General features: G+C 44.0%; 1 protein-coding gene across 4 annotated transcripts in view; it reads right to left on the bottom strand.

Annotated features, from left to right (window-relative positions):
* The window catches only part of FXR1 (FMR1 autosomal homolog 1), a 64063-nt gene that overhangs the window by 3251 nt on the left and 39625 nt on the right, over positions 1–21187 (bottom strand). Inside the window, exons 6-15 of one of the 4 annotated variants that reach the window (XM_060242572.1) lie at positions 19302–19395; positions 17799–17915; positions 17510–17680; positions 15207–15285; positions 11695–11804; positions 8602–8688; positions 5973–6180; positions 3252–3458; positions 1443–1643; positions 428–508 (exon numbers count right to left, since the gene is read on the bottom strand). In XM_060242572.1, coding sequence (XP_060098555.1) covers positions 428–508; positions 1443–1643; positions 3252–3458; positions 5973–6180; positions 8602–8688; positions 11695–11804; positions 15207–15285; positions 17510–17680; positions 17799–17915; positions 19302–19395 — 1355 coding nt within the window. The remainder of the gene's footprint in view (positions 1–427; positions 509–1442; positions 1644–3251; positions 3459–5972; positions 6181–8601; positions 8689–11694; positions 11805–15206; positions 15286–17509; positions 17681–17798; positions 17916–19301; positions 19396–21187) is intronic. The other 3 variants (XM_060242573.1, XM_060242574.1, XM_060242575.1) reach the window with 3 other exon arrangements.

The raw sequence follows: 21187 nt of genomic DNA, 5'->3' as shown, positions 1-21187 counted from the left end.
TGCAAGCCCCCATCCGCGTACCAGTTTTGTTAGAGCACTGAGAATCTGAATAGCATCCATATTACTCAGAAGGCCCATGGAAGAGATACCTAATCATCCAGCAATGTCTCTCTGAACCGGGCATAACCCTCAGATGCCAACATCTTTGGATGTTTGGCTGAACTCAAAAGAAAAAAGAGCTCAAGTACAGATGCTTTACACACTGGAGAGATACCAGCTAAAAGGTATCAACATTAGTTCCATTAGACATTATAAAAGTGAACAAAGGTCTGCTGACAAAGTTTTTCATCCTGCAATTCTGATTAGTTATTAAGCAATCATTATTTTACACAAGGCAGCTTCACACGTGCTTAAAGAGGTACACGTAACAGCGGACATTCCCCTCATGCTTGTGACCCGAGGCAGCCCGCTTCTCCACTCAAGTTACCTGGCTGTCTATCTTCTGCCTGACCCCTGAAACGACGCCTGCGACTACGATTGCGTCGCTGGGGTTTTTTGTCTCTATCATCTGCAATTGCAAAGCGTACCGTGAACCATCTCAGAGATAAACTGTTCTGCTAACACTTTAACGCACATTCAAAGGAGAACTTTTCTGAATAGTGAAGCATCTCTGACAATTTTATGCATTTTGGTACTGAAAAGAACACCACCACAGCATGATGCTTGACACTTGGTATAAAGACAGGCATTTGCATGGGCTTCAGGAATTAAAAGTCTCCACTGAACTAAGTAAGCTTTTTTCTTTGTATGATCTACAAAAATTATACGCCACCACAAACCTCAGCCTTAAAGCCATATACGCAGAAGCCCCATTGATATGTTTGTTTTACTGTGTTTAGGATATTAATTTCAGGGACGCCAGAAATCTTGGCTCTCTGGCTGTAAGTTCTTTACTCCCAAAGCTTAATTAGGCAAGCTTCACAAAACATATCCACGTCAAGTCCTGGCCAAGGCATCAAGGCCAGTAATTTCACATTTGCCCACTTTTGTGAGAAGGAGCCAAAGCTCCCCAAGGTTATGGACTTGTTAACGGGACTTTCTGACTCAAGCTGAGTCAAGATATCCACTTGTCAATAAATTCAAAATACACACCATGCATGCTACACCACCATACTGGGCAGCAACTTGATGCATAAAGTACAAAGTGTCACAGTCATGGAGCTCCCTATAGCAACAGTGGCAACACTTCTCCATGACAACCGAATCCCATGAAGTCAACCTTACGTAGCCCTTCTAGATTCCATTAAACTGTGGCATTCTGGTTCCAGTTTAAGGTGGCTAGAGGCCAACATTGTCTTGAAGTGCACGGAAGCAAACCGAATGAAACGCAGGTCAACAAAACGAATCATTTCTGCTGTCGTCTCAATATAATTACACCAGCTTGGGACTATTCTGCAAAAAGCAATGTATATTCAAGTTCTGTTCACAAGCGGTTCACATACCTAAGCCATTCTCATTAACTGATGCGGTATCAGATTCTGTCATCCCGTCCATCAAAACAGCATCTTCATCAGTCCTTCGCCGGCGGGATCGCCTACGCCGGTTAGTGCTGTGGTGCGATTCACTGGCATCTGTGTCCACAGTCTGATCAGACTCTGTGTTATCAAGTAAACTGTAAGGGTTGCTGTCTGGATCTTTCAGCACTAGAGTATGTCAACGGGGGGAAAAGAGCACTGCATAAGAATCAGCTGTGGCACATTTTTATTTTATTGATTTGATTTATATCCTGCCCTCCCGGGCTCAGGGCGGCTAACAACCAATAGAAGAACAAGATGTAAAACATTAAAACAATAATATACAATAAAATTAATAAATTACAAACTTAAGTATCTTTGGTGGTGACAGCACTTATGATGCTGGCGCAGTGGGCCAGGCAATATTACAGTCCTTAGGCGTCACAGTTATCTCCCCTAGTTGTTAAATGCCATACGAGAAAGTTCAGTCTTGCAAGTCCTGCGGAACTGTGGTAGGTCCCGCAGGGCTCTGATATTCTCGAGGAAGAAGATGAAGATATTGGATTTATATCCCATCCTCCACTCCGAATCTCAGAGTGGCTCACAATCTCCTTTACCTTCCTCCCCCACAACAGAACCCTGTAAGGTGGGTGGGGCTGAGAGGACTCTCACAGCAGCTTCCCTTTCAAGGACAACCTCTGCCAGAGCTATGGCTGACCCAAGGCCATGTTAACAGGTGCAAGTGGAGGAGTGGGGAATCAAACCCGGTTCTCCCAGATAAGAGTCCGCACACTTCACCACTACACCAGACTAGCGCGTTCCACCATGTGGGAGCTGCTACAGAGAAAGCCCTGGTCCTGGTGATAAGTTAGCCGGGCTTCCTTTGGTCTGGGGATCATTAACAGATTGAGATCCTGAGTGCAGTGCTCTCTGGGGCACATATGGGGAAAGTTGGTCTTGAAGGTAAGCTGGTCCCAGGCCATATAGGAATTTAAGAACAGCACCTTGAAATAAATCCAGAATGCCTCAGGCAGCTAATGTAGTATTTCCAGTGCAGGTTGAATGTGCACCTGTACAGGCAGCTCCAATAACAACCTGGCTGCTGCATTGTGCACTATCTGCAGTTTCTGGACTTTTAAGCCAATATCAGGCAAACAATCTTCAAGAACAGAAAGAAGCCGTCTAAGCCAGAACACACATCATATGGAGGCCCTTTGGGGCCTCTGCCATCACTAGGATTTTTCATTAGAGACAACTGTCCCAGGTCCTCTGTCTGCATATGGTGCCACACTAATAAAGATGGAAAGTGCAGGACAGACACGCCTGAATCATTGCCCAGAGTACTCAAATGCCCACAGATGCCATGCATTCCCTATCCTCCAGAAAACCCAATGGTGGGACTTAGCAAAAACTGCCTACATATCTGAGACCTAAACCTGAAATTATCTAAGTGATTGCCTTAGTACCCTCCAAATTAATCTATAAAATAAATAGAAGGTGAATTGTTTGCTACAGTTCTGCTGCACTTGAAGCAACTAAGGAGACCCAAGCTCAAATCCTAACTCTGTCATAAAGCTCACTGGGTAACCTTTTGCAAATCACCTTCCCTCATCAGCCTAACCTACCTCAGAGGGCTGATGGGGAGGATAAAATGGAAGGAGCTACACAATAAAATGTACACCAGCCCAAGATCCTTAGAAGAACGGTGCAGGAAAGAGAAGCTCACTGAACTACACTGCAATTTTTCACAACATCACTCGCTGCTTCTTGCAACTGAAAAATGTCTCAATTGCATACCAGAGCTGATGGACGACTTCCCACCACGGGGGCCACCACGTCCACGACCCCCAGAAACGCTGCGCCCTCTTCCCCCTGGTGGACGTCTCCTGCTGTCACGCTGGTGCCGACTCTCCCTGTCATCATCTCCTGCTAACGACCAGTCACTCAGTTCGTCTTTCCTTTCAGACTCTGTTTCGGAGGGATTGGACAGCTCGGAGTTTGTCCCTTTTGAAAGATTGCAAGGAGAGGGAAAACATGGTGATAAAATCCTGTTTAAAGAGACGACAATCCAGAGGTTCTCGTATAAGGTCAGAAGCACTCAAGTCACAAAAGAGCTGAGATATGTGCAGTTCTCCCAGACACAGAGGTGAAAGGTTAGTTTCAAAAAATAAATTGGTTTTCAGAGAATTAAAATGGTCACAACAGTTCGCAACACGCACCCAGGATCAGGTCACAGTTTCACCAGGATCTGAAACAAGCAATGGGTTGGGACAGGGAACGCAGGAGAGAACTTTTCAGCTCCAAATAAATAGCAGTGCAAAGGAACATGATCTGAAAATGACCAAAAGACATTCCACTTTAGCTACTTATTCTATTCATGCTTTATGTGGCCTAGCTATGCCAAGTGTCACTGGGGTGGAGGAATCTTCACTCATACCCACAAAAGGCATGAATTCTCACTAATGAGAACCACACGGGAGTGAAATTTGAGAAATTAGTTTTGGCTTTTATGCAATGCAACTGCAGGTAGCTCAGCTTCACACTAGCTTGGGTAGTTCACAGCCATCTGTAAATTAAAGATGCTGCAAATTCTGCACCGAACCCATGAACTTACCTTGTTTGACACTCAAAAGACTGTGAGCCAATCAGATACATTCAGATGGCACTGAGCAACCTGAACAACTGCTTGACAAATCTGCAGCTGCCTCTGGGCCAGAGGCCAACTGACAGCTGAACAGGGAGCTGGGTTTTTATCCACGCCCCTTCAGCAAAACTGCTACACAACAAAGCTGCAAAAGAAGCCTACCCTCCCCTCCAAGCTGGGCAGTGGCAGAAGCAATGTTTTTGATCTCTGCATTGCAAAAGTGAGGGTAAAGAGAATGCACACACACCTCCAAGCTGGGTGGGGACAAATTCAATGCTTTCAATCCCTGCAATGCAAAAGGGAGTTACTTTTCTCCTTATCTGCAGCTTCACTGCCAGTCCACTATGCTCCCAGTCCCACAAGGCATCAATGCCAGTGAGTCTACTGTGTTTGCAGGCCTTTGCCGCCAGGCCCACTGTGGCTACCAAAGTCCCTTCACACTTACAACTTCTGCTGGCAAGCCTGGCACAGCTTCTGCCCACCCATCAATATTGAGGCCAGCAAGCTCAGTGAGGCCAGGCCTCCAGCACCAGGCCCACTGCAGCTCCTTTCTCTCACTGTGGACCTGATCTACAGAGGTAAAGCCCACACTTTAGAAACAGATATACAGATGATGGCTGAAAAGCATCACTGTTTCTTGGCACAGCAACTCAAGCAGTATGACAGTACCAACAAGTTAGTTTCAGGAGTGATGCACATGTGTTGCCTCTTCATGCTAACTTCCTTTCTTGCATCCTACCATAGTGGCAAAACAATCAGCACTGTTTTGCAACTGAACAATTGTGCAGTTTAAATAAGCAATTGGCGGGGGGGGAGATCCTCACAAGCCGGAGTCTTACCACTTTCATAGCAAGGAAAAAAGAAAGGAGACAGTAACTTCCAGGCTTCTGACGGCTAGAAACTTCCCACTAGTGAAAAGATGGGGGCTGGCAGCTGTAAACCTTGCCTACTGTGCAGGCAGAGCCTGAAGATTCCTAGCATGCAGCCAGTCATTTTCATGAGGGGTATAAAGAACTGCACATGGAAGAATCCACCTTACAAGAGGGAATGAATATTATCACATTACTGCAGGTAACACAACTTACAAGGCGCCTCACTTCCTGAAGCCTCCCATGAGGGATAACGGACTTCTTTCTCAGATCATCGGTGTGCTAGGTCTAACATAACAAAGTGCATGTTTGAAAAACAGTCCATCTCTCGAAACCATGGTGGACAAGAAAGGATTATGAACTCAGGGGGTTCTATTTAACTTCATGATATGATAAGTGGTCTTTGTTAATGGATTGCAAAGCAAGGTTGGAAAATGCACTGCCAAGTGCTGAATGACTAGAAACAAGGAAGCTGATTACGCTTTCAGCGAATTCCTTTTGGATGCTCTGGATTTCTAAGCTCATATGTCGTATTTCAAGAGCTGGTTTTAAAAGTTCACAATGATATCCAAGCATGCTGCACACCCACCATCTGCACTTTGGCCTTTGCCATGTTCTTATCAGTGATACACAAACAAGAATGAGAGGAGCCAAACCAGCATATCATACAAGGGTGGCCAAACCTGCTTAATGTAACAGTCACATAGAATAAACGTCAGACATTTTAGAGCTGCAAGATGTGAACATCAAATGAGGGAGGGAGGGAGGAAAATAGGTGGGGAAGGGAGGAGGAAGAGAGAGGTGGAAAGAAAGCAACTTTAACTTTAAATGCCTTCTCCAAGCCACCGGTGACTGAGAGGCAAATGTCTTCTCCAAGCCAGCTGATGGGACAGTGGGGGCTTTCAGAGCCACACAATATATGTGAAAGAGCCACATGTGGTTCCTGAGCAAGTTTGGCCACCCCTGTATCACCAAACTGGCTCTCATTGTTGAACACACACTCACCATAGCCAGAGGTATAATTGGGGCCTCTCCGTCCTCTGCCTCTTCCACTATAGGACCTGGAGCCTTGAACGGAGGAAGGAGTGCTCTCATCAGTGGTGTAACCTTTCTCCTTTTCAGGACCTCTGGTGGACGATGGCCGAAAACCCATGCCAATTTGCCGCAGCTGCTCATCGATCTGGAGCCTCTCCAGCCGCAGCTGTTCCACTTCCTGCATCAACAGTTAAACCAACCAAATGTTAGCAAATCCACTGCATTGCTACTGGTGCCAAAAATCACATTTCAGTAGCACCTGGACAACTCAAGGCTCTAAATCCCACTCTCAAAAGCTATATTTTTATCGCACCAGTCCTACAAGGAGCTCAGAGCCGCATACACAGTTCTCCCTTCCCCATCTTATCCACACAACAATCCTATGAGGTAGATTAGCCTGAAAGTGACTGGCCAAAGTCACCCTGTGAGCTGTGAAGTCTTGTGTGGATTTGAACATGTATCTCATAGTCTGACATGCTAGCCACTACACTGACTCAAATTGAAACTGGTTGCTGACATGCTGAGCTACAAAACTCCAAGCACTACATTAGCATTACAACCAGAGCTTGGCAGAATGGACTGCAGCTTCACTGACAAAGAACACAATTAAAGAACCTTCTATACAATGCTTATTCAGGATGCATCAGGTTGAATTCACCTTAACCTTTTTAAAAGCAATCTCTCTCAGGAGTTGTACTGTAGTGCATTCCCCTGATATTAACATACCTTTTGTAATCACAAAACGAAAGAAAAAAGCAGCAATGGATCAGGAAGGAAGAACTTCAAAACAGATGGATGTTTTTATACCGAGAGGATAAGAGGGCAGATCAGTGATTTAAAGGCACAGTCAGCTGTGACAACCAGGGAACCTGAGGTTTCAGCCCAATGTGCGTTTGGCACCCATATAAATCAAAGCAATATAGCCTGACCCCCCCCCTCCCCTCACTGAACCTGGGATGGTTTTCATCACAAGTAATCCAAAGTCCAAAGCTGTAGATAAAGCGCCCATTAAGTTAACATTCATTTACTGCAATAACTCCAGCACTGCAAATACAGAAAGTAGGGTTGCCAGGTCTGCATTGGAAAATGCCTGGAGACTGTGACGGTGGAGCAAGGAGAGGACATGGTTTGGGGAGGGGCCCCAGCATGGTACAATGCCATAGAGTCCATCCTTCCAAGCAGCCATTTTCTCCAGGGGAGCTGATCTCTGCCAGCAGGAGATCAGTTGTAAAAGCAGGAGATCTCCAGGCCACACTTGGAGGCTGGCAACTCTAACACCAACTGCCATGACAAAGTGAGAGGCAATTCCAGAATGCGTTCAGCAGTCACTCCAAGGAGGAACACTCTGGTGCTTTGTAGAATACCTAGACCTAACTTCTGAATCTACAGATATGTGAATGCAGCAGGTACACACCTCTCAACATCCAGAACTTACACAGCTGTTTGTGAGTATTCAAATGATCCCCCTACATTATATCTACATTCTTTAGTGAAGCATGGTAGTGAAGTGTGCTGTCAAATCGCAGATGACTTACGGTGACCCCTTATGAGGTTTTCCAGGCAAGAGACATTCAGAAGTGGGTTGGCTATTGCCTGCCTCTGCATAGCAACCCTGGACTTCCTTGGTGATTGCCCAGCTAGGTATTAACCAGAGCCAATCCTGCTTAGCTTCCAAAATCGGACAAGATTGGACTAGCCTGGGCCATTCAACAAGCAGGACAATGTTACTGATTGATTTTGTCTTTGAGTAACATTTTCTTTACAAAAAGTAGGGCAAGATTATTCCAATACAAAAACCTCAAACCCGGAGGGCACCAAAGGATGCAGGTTAAAAAGTTCAAGGCAAAAGCGCCCCCCTCATTACATAATTATTCAATTTCAAAGCAATGACAGTACTATATTTATGGTATGGTTGTAAAATAACTTTTTCAATGCACTAAATGCAATTATAAGTAAGTTGCTGGACTTGTCTGCACACTGAAATCTGAGCACATTTTGAGGCATGGAATGGGAGGCACTTCCTTCACAAAAGCTGAGCTGCAATTGAGAGCTCGGGAGTTTTCTGGTACACAGCACCCTTCTCTTCCTGTGAGTGTATGCATGTGCATGTGGAACACACAGGTAGGCTACCAAGAAGAGTGCTATGTAACCCAACCTGGCAGAAAATATATTCAGTCAAGCACGCCTTGCAAGCAGAGCATGTTTTGCCAGCACACATGTATTTCCTCACTGACAGTATCACCTATCTGATAGCAGCCTCAAATATCAATGAACTGGTAACATTCAGCTACTACACAACTCAAGAGTCAGACAATTTTAAACTAAGTGCAATCACTCTGTTTGCTGTCTATGCACTCCACAGCAGATGAGATCTCAAATTACCTTTCAAATGTGGAGCACAAAGTCCTCATACCCTGTTTTTATGGAATACAGGTTTTTTGTAAGAAAGAAAAAAACAACTCATAATAAAATCAATGTAATGTACACAATCTAGAACCAGAATGGGCAACTTGTCTGCAATTAACGGATTTGCACGTTAAGACTTCTGATAGCAATAGTTATTCCACAAAAGGCCATCGCCTCCCGCTGAAAAACTTACCTTCAAGTAGGCAATATGGTATTCAAGAAGTACTTGGACATTCCCTATGCTTTCTTTAGTACCCACGAAGACAAAAGGGACCATTCCCTACAAGAATAAGGATGCGATTGTTAGTAGTGTCCATGGAGTCCACAGGAAGGACTCCTGTATCACATGAGATTCAGCCTCTCACGCCTCCCGTTAAAAGGATGAGGTAAGCAGCTGATGTGAAAAGAACTCGAGCCAAGATCCTGGACACCTACCGCCAGTCAGAACAAACAATACTGATCTTGTTCTACCCATGGCCTGGCTGGGTGTAGAGAAGCTTCATGCAGTTATTTTCATAAACACCTATACAAAATCCAAGCCACATAGCAAACAACGGATCGATCTGGAGAACCCAGCAAGCGGGAGTTAAGGAAGTTTAACACTATGGTGTGGCACAAGACCCAAACTGACAAGCCACAGTTTGCCATCACCCAGCAAACCAGGATCAGAAACTATGGTTTGTTGTGTCAGGAAGCCTGAGCCAATATGCCCAGATACAGGCATCACACCCAGAAATAAAAACAAAATGCCTAAACAGCTGGAAGTCCACAAACTCTTCCTCCTGTGCAATGTCCAGTGTCACTGAAGCCAAAGCATTTAAGTGTTTACATTATAGCCTCTCATATTACCTGTATGTTGTAATAAACTGAACAGCAGTCAGAATCATATAATTTAACTTTTCAACAAAACTTAAACCTTAAGGCTGAGATAATGCTGAATCAGAAAACTTTTTTTTAAAAAAAACCCCACATTTTGACCTTTCAAATAGTACTACCCTACTGCCAACACACAGGCAGCAGCATTCATGTGCCCAGACACGAGATTAAAAAAAATTTCTGAACTACCAACCTCTAAGAGTCTAAGGAATCTCTCTCAAATCAACCCTTTTGTTAAGCGCACCTGCTACAGAACCTTCAATGTCTTGGGAAATCTTCTGGGACAATATCTAGGACAGTGATGGTCAGCCCTTCCAGATCCATGAAGTCACAAGCCATCTGTCACATGACAGGGTGCCGGCAAAGATACAACATCAACAGCACTGAGTCCAGGATCATGGTTCCGCTATCCACAAGAGTGGGGCCAGTACCACAATGAGGAATAAATCCACACAGACGTTTTGAGAAACCTCCCTCCCCACAAGAAATGGTGCCTTCTCTCTCCTCCGACCCCAGCCACCTCCACCCAGTATACCTCCCATTCTTGCAGCATGAAAGATCCACGCTGGAAGAGGGGTTGTCAAGGAAACACAATAAATTCTGTGGGTTTCCAGAGCAAGTGCACACAAGATCCAGTCTGTTGTTTATAAAATGATATCAAGAAAAATCAGTATGGGAAAAAAAATTGCCAATGCACTACTCAAAAATCATACAGACCAGAAAATAACAAAGCTAGCTTCAGCTAACACTGCCCAGAGTGCTGTTAGGTGGCATCAACTTCAGTTTCAATAGGAAGGCTTCAAATAGCATTATCTATGTTTCTAGCCATTGCAGATCACAGCCTCTGCCTACAGTTCATGAAATTCTCAGCTAGCTTTTCTCTCCTCGGCCACAGTTCAAATTATATCTTTTTGGCCCACCCAGTCAGGCAATGATGACATCAGAGAGAAATCTCTGGAAGATGACATCACCTCTCCAGTATCCCCCTCCCATTACAGGTTCCATTGAGAAGTTAATTAACCAACTTCCACTTTTGGCCCTGAAGATTAGGGAGCACTGGAGGACTGATTGGGCAGGGAGCAGCCAGGCTGCACTAGACAGCAAGACAAGAGAGTTTTAGCATGAGTGGGGGGAGAGGTCTGAACCTGAGTGAGCAAAAAAAAGAGAAAAGTCCTCTCTATCACTTGGTCATCTTGTCTCACTATCTCACTGCTCCACTGAGCGTGGGTGCAAAGAGAAGCAGGAAACAGGCTTTTTCAACATATGTACTAATAGCAGGTCCCTTTCTCCCCCCCCCACCCCAAAAAAAGCAGCAGAACAAAATTTTTAGGGAACATGCAATCCACCAGAGGATTCTGACCCATGGGTTAAAGAACACTAGTAGAAGCACTCAGCATGAACACTGGGGGGGGGGGGGGGGGAATTTGACATAAACCAAGCTGAACCCCCCCCCCCCAGATACCTTATTGGGATTATTTAAGCCAGTTATGGAATGGGGCTCACTTTCAGCTATCCAAAATGGTCAAGTCCTAAAAATATTTGGGGTTTTGGGGTGCTGCCAGAAAGCCAAATTTAAAGCGCATTAAAGGGATTGTGAGCCTTTTAAATGCCATCTCCAAGCCACACTAATCCTTGGTGAGTTCACCCGCAAGGCTTTTAAAGCATGAATTCACGGCTTGGAGAAGGCATTTAAAGGGACCGTGTGCCCTTTAAATGCCTTTGGAGTTCATGGATCTTTCTACTGGCCCATGTAACCTCCATCAATCCGTAAGTATAACCTAGAGCATAAAAGCTCTCTCTTGAGCTACACAGTGTAGCAGAAGGTGAATCAGTGGGTAAGCTGTTTTCAAACGATGCTTGCCCACCATTTATTTTATTTTCTTTTTTTTTTTACGAAGACGACATTGGATTTATATTCCGCCCTCCACTCAGAGTGGCTCACAATCTTCTTTATCTCCCTCCCCTACAACAGACACCCTGTGAGGAAAGTGGGGCTGAAAGGACTCTCACTGCAGCTGCCCTTTCAAGGACAACCTCTGCCAGAGCTATGGCTGACCTAAGGCCATTCCAGCAGGTGAAAGTGGAGGAGTGGGGGAATCAAACCCGGTTCTCCCAGATAAGAGTCTGGACACTTAACCACTACACCAAACTGGCTCTCTTCTTAGTTAATTAACTTCAGTAACCCCACTGTTTCCTGCAACACAATTTGCAAATCAATTGATGAATTAAAATGCATCATTAATAGATCAGACCTCAAGGAGGTACCAATTATCTGGGTTATGATCAGCCTTCAGTTCATTAAATAAATGCTGTCCTCCCCATCCTGTCATTTCAAATGTTTCTCTATCAACAGAGGTAGAATTATTCTCAGAAACAAACCAGTTAAAAAATAAGGATTTAAATTTCTTACATCTTCCCTGGGGAGTTTATTCTCGTTGTCTCCTTCAATTCTCACTCGAACGACTCCAGACTTGTCCACAATCTCCTGAATGACTTTACCATTTTTTCCAATAACTTTCCCTTTAATGAATAAACATTGTTAATTGAGTTTTGAACAGTCACAGTACAATGAGATTACAATGTTTTTTCTCGTTATCTCAAAATATCTCAAGTAACTGCTTATGCTTTTTAAATTGTAAAAAAGTAAGCTGAGTGTTCCTCAGTTTAGTCAGTTTCTTGCATAATAGGCTTAAGCAAAGCCAAAATACTAATGACAATCTCGACTAAAGAATCTCTTCTGCTCTTTTAATGTAGCACAGATCTCATCAAAGAATACCAAAAAGAGAGAGAGAATGCTTAGCAAGACACAATCAGTACACTTCTGTATTTCTTTTAACTGCTGCGTTCTGAGGATATTCAGATCTGGTTGATTTGCCCTCTTTTAGTCAGTCTCCCAAGCTCTGTTTAGAGTTCTCAAACTAGTTTTATTTGATAAATCTGTTCCTTAATTGTAGTTACATCAGGTGTCCTTTCCATGTAATAGATACTAAACATACACTAGTATCAGCTACATATTTTTGTGCTTTCAGGGTTTTTTGTGGCAGGAACTCCTTGGCATATTAGGCCACACACCCTGAAGCAGTCAATCCTCCAAGAGCTTACAGTAGACTCTGTAAGAAGAGCCCTGTAAGCTCTTGGAGGATTGACTCCATCAGGGGGGTGTAGCCTAATATGCAAAGGAGTTCCTGCCATAAAAAAGAAGCTCTATTTACTATATTCCTCAGAACCTCACATAGTTATCCAAAACTGTAAAGCAAGTCAGAATTAAAGTGTGTATCTTACTATATGACTCCCATTTCTGAATATGAGCAGAGGAACATTTCCAGAAACTAGACAGCCCCTTCCTCAGGAACAGAATTAGAGACTATACAAGAAAAGTGGTTCTCCCTCACCCATCCATTTGGAACAGCAAAAGCTTAGAAATAATGATCAACAGGTAGTAAACAGTGATCAAGCTTGAGGACAACTGCTCAGTTACCAGGCATCAAACTACAGCAAGCTCAGGTCCCGATGATCACAGGGTCAGACCAGGATCTGGGAGACCTAGTTTCAAATCCCTACTCTGCTGTGGCAGCTTGGAGTGGGATCTTGGACCAGTAACTCTCTCAGCTTAACCTATCTCACAGGGCTGCTGCTGTCAAGAAGAGAAAGTGATGTTTTATTTGGGTTCCCATGGGGGAGGAAAGTGGAGTATAACTAGCAAAACAAGATGTAGAACTGATTCCTCATATAGCTAGAAAGGTGTCACGGAATCGCCACCAGTTCTAGAATGCTTGAGAGTCTAGAACCAGAAAGAAATCATCGGAGTAACTTCCAACCAGTTTCTCTCAAATATTCCAAAATGTCCTTAGAAAAAGCAGAAATAGGAGAAGGGCACACACTAGGAACCACAGCCATGCTGCACATCTATACTTTCTGCTCCCCTTTTGTGAAGAACCAAAGTTCATGGTTCTCTGTGCAAGCAAAGAGATCATTCCTAAGACTCCAAAGTTATTGAGTAATCCAATGAATAATCTGGAATGACTGGAGCTACTAGGCCCACTGCTTTCGACTTAACCAGCCTGATATCAGGTTCAGTTTAGATTTTCTGCTCAGGAGAAAAAGAAACTTCCCTGAATAGGTTGGCTGCGTACCCCTGTCCCGCTTGTCTAATGAAGGCAGCCTTCACAGTTGCAATCAACACTTTTAACTGTGCAACAACTTAGGAAAACGTTCCCAAAGCCAGACAAAAGTAACAAAAAATGCATGCTGTTACAAGCTTTTTATATGCAATGGCCCAAATCAACAAGTTAACCTCAGACTGGCATTCATCACGAGAATCACCTGTTCCACTAGAGAAGCCCTTTGGAGAAAATGGTGTGGCTGTAACCACCACTGAGCAGAGAATAACTGGGAAAAAAGCAACTTGCCCCTCCTACATGTTAAACTGAAGTGGGCAAACACAGATTTTGTCTCAAAGACCAAAGGCTTAGAACCAGCAACGCACAAGTAGAAACAAATGGACCTTGCACAGCTCCACTTGGCAAGATCTTGTGCAACACCAAGTACTTTCCTTTCTGTATCTTACAGTGCCCAGCATTCGGTTGCATGACATTAGAGCACAAGAGAAAAACAATTCAGGAGACGCTGTATTTAATTTAGTGCAAGGGGGTAGTATGAAGGGAGGTTTTCACACTTCTGCAAGAGGAAATCGTCATATTCCTTGTGACTAGGAACTGAGCCAAGCCTGAATGCCTTGTCTGCAAACTGAACCGCATTACTCCCTATGCTCCCCTAAAAGACAAACTTTTTAGCTGTATGTTGAAAGATATAAGAGAGGTTGAGGAGGTTTCCTCTTATCCTTTAATTCTATTAGCATAAGACAGAAAAAGTCTCCAAAACGTTTGTTCCCAACAAAGAGACGGATGATTAAAACTATTCTTGAATGTCTTCTTTGCTGGCCAGGCTGCGAGCCAAAGGCAGCAGGATCACAGGCCATGATTCTTGATGAGAATTTAAAAGTATCAAGGAAAGATCCCCTACAAAGGCAGAAGCTGAAAATCATTTTGATCCCATTCAAGAGCAACTTAATAAAAGTGATACTTGAAAGCTGGATCCAAGTGGGCAGCCGTGCTGGACTGAGGCAGTAGAACAAAGTAGGAGTCAGGCTGCACCTTTAAGACCTACAAAGTTTTATTCAGAATGCAAACTTTTGTATTTATTATTTTATTTATTTATTACTTTATATTTATATCCCGCCCTCTCCGCAAGCGGACTCAGGGCGGCTTACAATGAAATACATATGTATTTCAGTTCTGTACCTCATCTGAAGATGTATGCATGCATACGAAAGCTTACATTCTGAATAAAAATTCGTTGGTCTTAAAGGTGCCACCCGACTCCTACTTTGTTCTACTTGAAAGCTAGTTTTGCCCAGAGGACGGATGCCTGTGCAAAATTTATTCAGTTAGCATACTGTTACACTGTCTTTCTTCTCAAGGGTCCTCACGGTGAAAGATGGATGGTTCGGATGGAATATATAGAGGCAAACTCCACAGACAGCTTCCTCCCTTCTGCTGTTAGGCTTAGAAGACTAAATAGATAGGTGCTGATGACAATTCTGTGCTACTGGAGGACCAATTTTAGGACCAGACAAACAGTTAAACATCACTGGGAAGAGAACAGGCAGAGCTTAAGGGGACACTGCTGCCTACTTCCATTTTCCAGTCTAATGAGGGTCATTCAGGTAATGTCAGTTCCTGCCTCCTCTTTCCAGTATATCCCTCTATCCGTACTCTGTGGCCTAAACCCATTACAGAAAGTAACATTCTCCATAAAAGAGCTCTGGATGAAACATGTGGACGAGGGGGGAAATGATATATACTGGCCTCCCTCCTCCACCCAGGTTTTCAAACATGTTAAACGTCCATCAGTGCTACATACCCACAAGACTTCTAGGAACCTGAATGAAGTCTTCCACGAATTCCAAATAGCTTCTAGCCTTTTTTACTGCTTCAGCACTCTGAAAGTGAACAGAAGCCATTTGTAAAAAACAAACAAACAGTGCATTAAAAATTAAATCCTCTTTCCATAGTCTAAATACTCCTTAGGAAAAGCCTCATAATATAAAATATGACAGGGATACATATAATCTGATTCAAGCATTACATTCATAAGCAACGGACGCATTTGAAAAGGCTAGCTAGGTAAATAAAAGGGGGGGATGACTATTTTTCCGCATCAATTGAAAGAGAACTGTTAGCTGCAGCTTACTCAAGCAATAACTCTTTTATACCATGGCCGGATACTTCTAACAGTGTTTGCATCTCTATAGCAATGAGTATTTGTTAAGGGGAGTGATTGGACTTCCAGAGCCAAAATCCCTTATATATCCAGGGGCTGCAGATCAGCATTTCACCTGATATGTGCTACATTCCGACTACTCTGACATACAGCCTGTTTCCCACCAATGCTCCTTTCATGACCTTGAATTCTCTCAGGGTCTCCAGCATGCTGCCTCAACTCCTTCAAGCCAATTAAATATTAGAAACACAGTTCATCCATTATTACTACTAACTGATATGGTTCTACACAGTTTGGAGAACCCTCCTACTTAATACAGAAAATAAGGGAAAGGTGCAAAAAAGAAAAAGTATCTTGCCTGAATATAGAATTACACAACCACCCTTCTGCCACAGCAGCAGAAATAAAAAAAAGGCCATGGGCTGTTCCTTATCGCCAAGAACTCCAACAGAGATCTGGAAAGCCCTTTACAGAAAAGCAATTCCTGCAGAAACTGCACAAGTCATCATTCTGTATTTAAACAAAGGCAGAAGAGAACCGGTGTGGTGGAGGTATAGACCCAAATTCAAATCCCCACTCTTAATGGAAAAACTCAGTGGGTGACTTTGGGCCCTTCATTCTCTCTGAGCTCCTTAGAGGCAGGACTGGATAAAAATATAATTTAAAAAGTCAGGAGGAGGTGATTGGATTTATATACTGCCCTTCACTCAGAGTTTCAGAGCAGCTGGCTCACAATCACCTTCCCTTCCTCTCCCCGCAACACACATCCTATGAGGTAGGTGGGGCTGAGAGAGCTCTGAGGGAACTCTGACTGACTCAAGCAGGTACATGTGGAGGAGTGGGGAATCAAAGCCAGTTCTCCAAGATTATAGTCCATACGCTTAACCACTACACCAAACTGGCTTGAAGGGAACTTAAGAAAGTGCCTCTCTTTCTAGCAAATGCTAGGTAGAAGCTAGTGATAGAATTTCATTTTGAGAAAGGCATTTTAAATGTTTTACGTGATTCCCTTTTTAAAAAGTCCTTGTCCTTCAATAACAAAGTAATCTCTCCCCTCATTCTCTGACCATCTCATTCACACCCAACAGGAACGCATGAGGCAGGGACTCTCCAGCCCAAGAGTCATCAGTCCAGAGTGGATAAAGTGTCACATCAGGATTCTGGGAGTCCCAGGCTCGAACTCCCACTTCTACAATGGATGGATGCTGGATGACCTTGGCCAGCCACATTCTCTCAGACTAAACTACCTCACAGGGAAGCTGCCGTGAGAAAACGGAGGAAGGAAGAACAATGTTCTAAGCCACTTTGATTGGGGAGAAAAGCAGGATATAAGTAATATGCAATGTATGTAAAGCAGAAAGGGCTGCTCCATTTCCCAGAAAGGGAATATCAATCTCTCTAATCAGAGGATGACCAGGCTGTCAGCCACTTACGTCAGCAAACCCCTAACAATACACAAAACAGGTTCAGAAGGTTGGCTGCCTGTTGGTCTGCAGTAGGACAGCTAGATTCAAGTCCAATAGCACCTTCAAGACCAACAAGATTTTCAGAGTGTAAGCTGCCAATGCTCATCAAATGCACAAGCACACAGACATGGTAGTTAAGCACACAAGTTGCTTTGCATCCACAAAATACTGCATGCAAACTTCCAAATGGAGAATACAAAAACTAAACACAGTAATTTCAGAATTCCACTGTGATTTGAAGTTCTACACAAAAGACACAAATATAGGCAGAAGGGATGGCAACAATTATGGGTATGTTTTTAGCTGTGATATTTGGGCAATGAGAACACCAGGATCCTAGAGTGTTCCTTTCCAGCAAATAAATTGTGCGTACTTATGATGGCCTCTGGAATTTGTGCAACCTATCCCCATGCTGGGCAGCAAACCAAGAAGCAGAATACCACACAGCTACTAACAAGTGAGCAATTTCTTCCTTACCTCTCCATAGATCCTGAAAGTACCAGTATCCTCTTCAAGCTCAATTGCAGTAACACCTGGAACCTTCCTGGCTTGCTGTATGTTACTCCCATGAGTTCCTATCGCAAGCCCCATTAAATCTTCTCTGACAACAAATTCCTCATGAAATGCTGCTGCTAGCTGTTTTGTGCACTAAAAAGAGGAGACAAAAAATTGTGTTTACTACTACATGGACTTCAAACATGAACACAGACGACAGGCTACTCAAACTGAAATGGGGAGGGGGGGGGTCACACTAAGGAAGACTCACCTCTAAATGTTTTGTGGCTTCTTCATTTCTTGACATGAGCATTAGTTTGGTTCGAATGCTGCGCAAATGCATGTCACTCAGTATGTTTACTCTTTTCACCGTTGCCTCACCGGCAGACTGTAAAAATATAAAAAAACCAGCATTCCCGTTTTATAAAACAAACTATCATCCAGGGAACTCACCAGCATTCTAACTATTACAATTTTAACTCAAGTTTCAGAAAATGAGCTATACATAGCTTCTCTCCTAAAGGTGCAAAATTTCAGAAAACTCACACACGTACCTTAGTGTTCTGGTAAATAATGTGTAGGGGAAATAAATGACAAAATAGAAAACTTTTGCAGCAAAAAGTTATCTGGACAAAGAAGTTCTCATACAGTCAAAACACAACTAGCAGAATATTTGGATACGAGATAATTTTTATGACGCTCAGAACACTAAACTTTCCAATAATATACACATCGAATGACTTGCTCGGGTCCTGCAAACTGAAGGCTGTGGCTTCCTTTATTAAGTCAATTTGTCTCCAGTTGGGTGGTCTTCTTTTCCTACTCCCTTCAACTTTGCCTAGCACTACTATCTTTTCCAATTAGTCTTGTCTTCTCATTATGTGGCCAACATAATTATTTGTCTTCTGGGCAGTCCATGGAATCCATGAGGATGTTATAGTATAGCCCAATCTCGTCAGATCTCAGAATCTAAGCAGGGTCAGTACTTGGGTGAGAAACCAACAGCAAAGTACCTCTGCTTAATACTTGCCTTGAAAACCCTACGGGTTGGCCGTAAGTCTGTTGTGACTTGATGGACTTTACACACACCATATCCATAAAGCTCTCTTTCAATACCACATTTCCACTAAATCAGTCTCTTCTCTGTCAGCATTCTTCACTGTCTAACTTCCACATCCAAATACAGTAACAGTGACCTATACACACACGCATAGCAGGAGCTTCTTTCAATTAAAATTTTGTTTCATTCTCAATGATTTCACATGACCACCACTATTGGGCAATGCATCAGCATAGCATGATCAACACTTCAAATTATACAGACGTATATGAAATTACTTCACTTGATACAACTGGATCTATTTTGGGCACAAAGCCATTTCTACCCAAATGCAAGAGCTACAGCGTGTGATGTGTAGTACAGTTTCATGTGAAATGTGGGAGAAGTACACATTAAGTGGTGTAAGGCAGCCTGCTGTTGCAAAAATCCCTACTACACTGCATGAAAAAAGCCGCCTTGATGCTCCAATGCGAGCAGAACAAGTGGGAAAGCTAGCAAGGTATAGGCTGGGGCTTAGCTGGCATCAGCTCATGCATCCACTGCTCCTACTCACAGCACATCCACCCTCACGCAGTCCTCAAAGTAGGTTTTCCACTTGCAAGTGGAAAAGTTACCTCGATTTACTGAATTAGCAAGTTGTTGCAGCTGCATACAAAAAAAAACCCCAAATGAGACAATTTGTACTCTGACTGAACTGAAAAGAAAATCTCTTACCAGTACTATTAACTGAGTCGTTTCAGCTTGGTAAAAAATTCTGCAGGCTCCTACTGCTTTCTTAAAATCCTTATGGGCATTTTCATTAGCACACCTAGAGGAATCAATTCAGGTGAAAATTTTATCTACATAACCTGTGCAAAACTGAAAATAATGCAGTATCTGAAATCAGAGTACTCCAAAACCAGGAGAAATGCCAAGTATCTCTGCATACAGGAATATCACACATTGTTAATGGGTTGTCTTTTACTGGATCAGCCTTTAATGATCAAAGTACAGTGAGGAAAGTGAGATAATGGAAAGGTATACAATGAAATGATTCCGGTAATGGTATTTTTTTTACTAATGCAACTATTTTGAGGTCTTCAAGATGCTACCGAACACAGTTCTCTCGAGAACTCACCTACGAATGCACTCTTTTTTTTTTTAAAGTTTATTCTTTAGGATCTATATACAAGGCTAGCCTCAGGCATTTGGTTCCACTGAGAAAATAATCTGTATTTACTTCACTGATATTCTGCTATTCCCCCCTGCCCTGTGAGGGGAGAAAGAGGCTTATATGGTTCTCCTCTCCTCCATTTTATCCTCTCAGCAACACTGTGATGCAGGTTAGGCTGAGAGAGATCCAACTGACCAATGCTAAACAACAAGCTTCCATGGCAAAGTAAGATTCGTAACTGGAGTTCCAGGGCAAAATCAGATGCAATGTTGTCAGACCCAGGAACGCTACCACCATTTTAGAGCCTAATAGGGAGTGATTTTAAAATTGCAAAGGCCTGATCCTGATCAAGCCTGCAGTGCAGCAGGACCGAGAGTTCTCTTGCTCCCCTCTATGTACCTTTTCAAGCGGCAATGCCCTCAACACCACAGTGGTTTCAGCACTAGAAAACGCTGGGAGGGAAAGAGTGCCTGTGGCATTTTTCTAAACCATTAAGCTCTAAAATGCTACAACATGTGGTTGTGCCCACGGTTCCTAGTCCAGCACTCTCATCATCACTATTACAGCCAGGCCTGGCCTGAGCCCTTCTGGTGCTCTAGGCAGCCCGATGCTCCACACCTGCCGCCTACTCGTGAGTAGGTGGCAGGCGCGGGGCTACTTGCAAGTAGACCTGCGCCTGCTGGTCCAAAGGCAGGTGCCCCCCCTCGCCCTCCCCCCCCCCCACCGCAGCAAGGAGGCCCAGCCATACCGCTCCGAGGTCTGCACGTGTTTTGAAGAGACCTCTGGAGGACGTTTCTTCCTCCTCCTTTCCAGAAAAGAGGGGGGAGAAATTTCCTCCAGAGGTCTCTTCAAAATACACACAGACCTCCGAGCCGGTATGCTGGGCGTCCTCGCAGCGAGCTTCTTGAGGCCAGGCGGGAGCTGGCTGCGGTGGCAGGGAAATCTCCGGGGATGGGGTGGGTGGTGGCAGGCCAAACTTCGGGGGGCAGGAAGGAGGGAGCTGGCTGTGCCAGCGGTAGAGCAGGGTAAACGTCGGGGGGTGGGGCAAGCAGCAGCGGGCGAGCTTCTGGTGGGCGGGAGCGTGGCAGGTGGGAGGAGGCAAATTAGGCCACTGTCTTGGGCACTGGGAGGGAGCCCAATTTGGCGCCCTCGGCAACCACCTAGTTTGCCTAGTGGGCGAGTTGGCCCTGATTACACCATGGTGGCCCTCTCAGTTACAACTGCGCAACCCTCTTCCTCGGATGCTAAGGCTCATAACCTTGACAGCCTTCTCTTATCCAATGATCATCAAAGACAAGGCTTCCTCAACAAACTAGTCACTCACTCCTAGACAGGACCTCTTCACACCTCTCAGTAGCTGCTCCACCAATTCCAATAGTAAGAACACACAGCTGCTTGGCTGGTCCTTCTGTTCCCTTTGCTGGAAAGATTCAGCAAAGCCTTCTGA

The sequence above is a fragment of the Heteronotia binoei genome, chromosome 6, assembly GCF_032191835.1.
Source record: "Heteronotia binoei isolate CCM8104 ecotype False Entrance Well chromosome 6, APGP_CSIRO_Hbin_v1, whole genome shotgun sequence".
NCBI lineage: Eukaryota > Metazoa > Chordata > Lepidosauria > Squamata > Gekkonidae > Heteronotia > Heteronotia binoei.
This window is presented reverse-complemented; position numbering and strand designations above follow the sequence as displayed.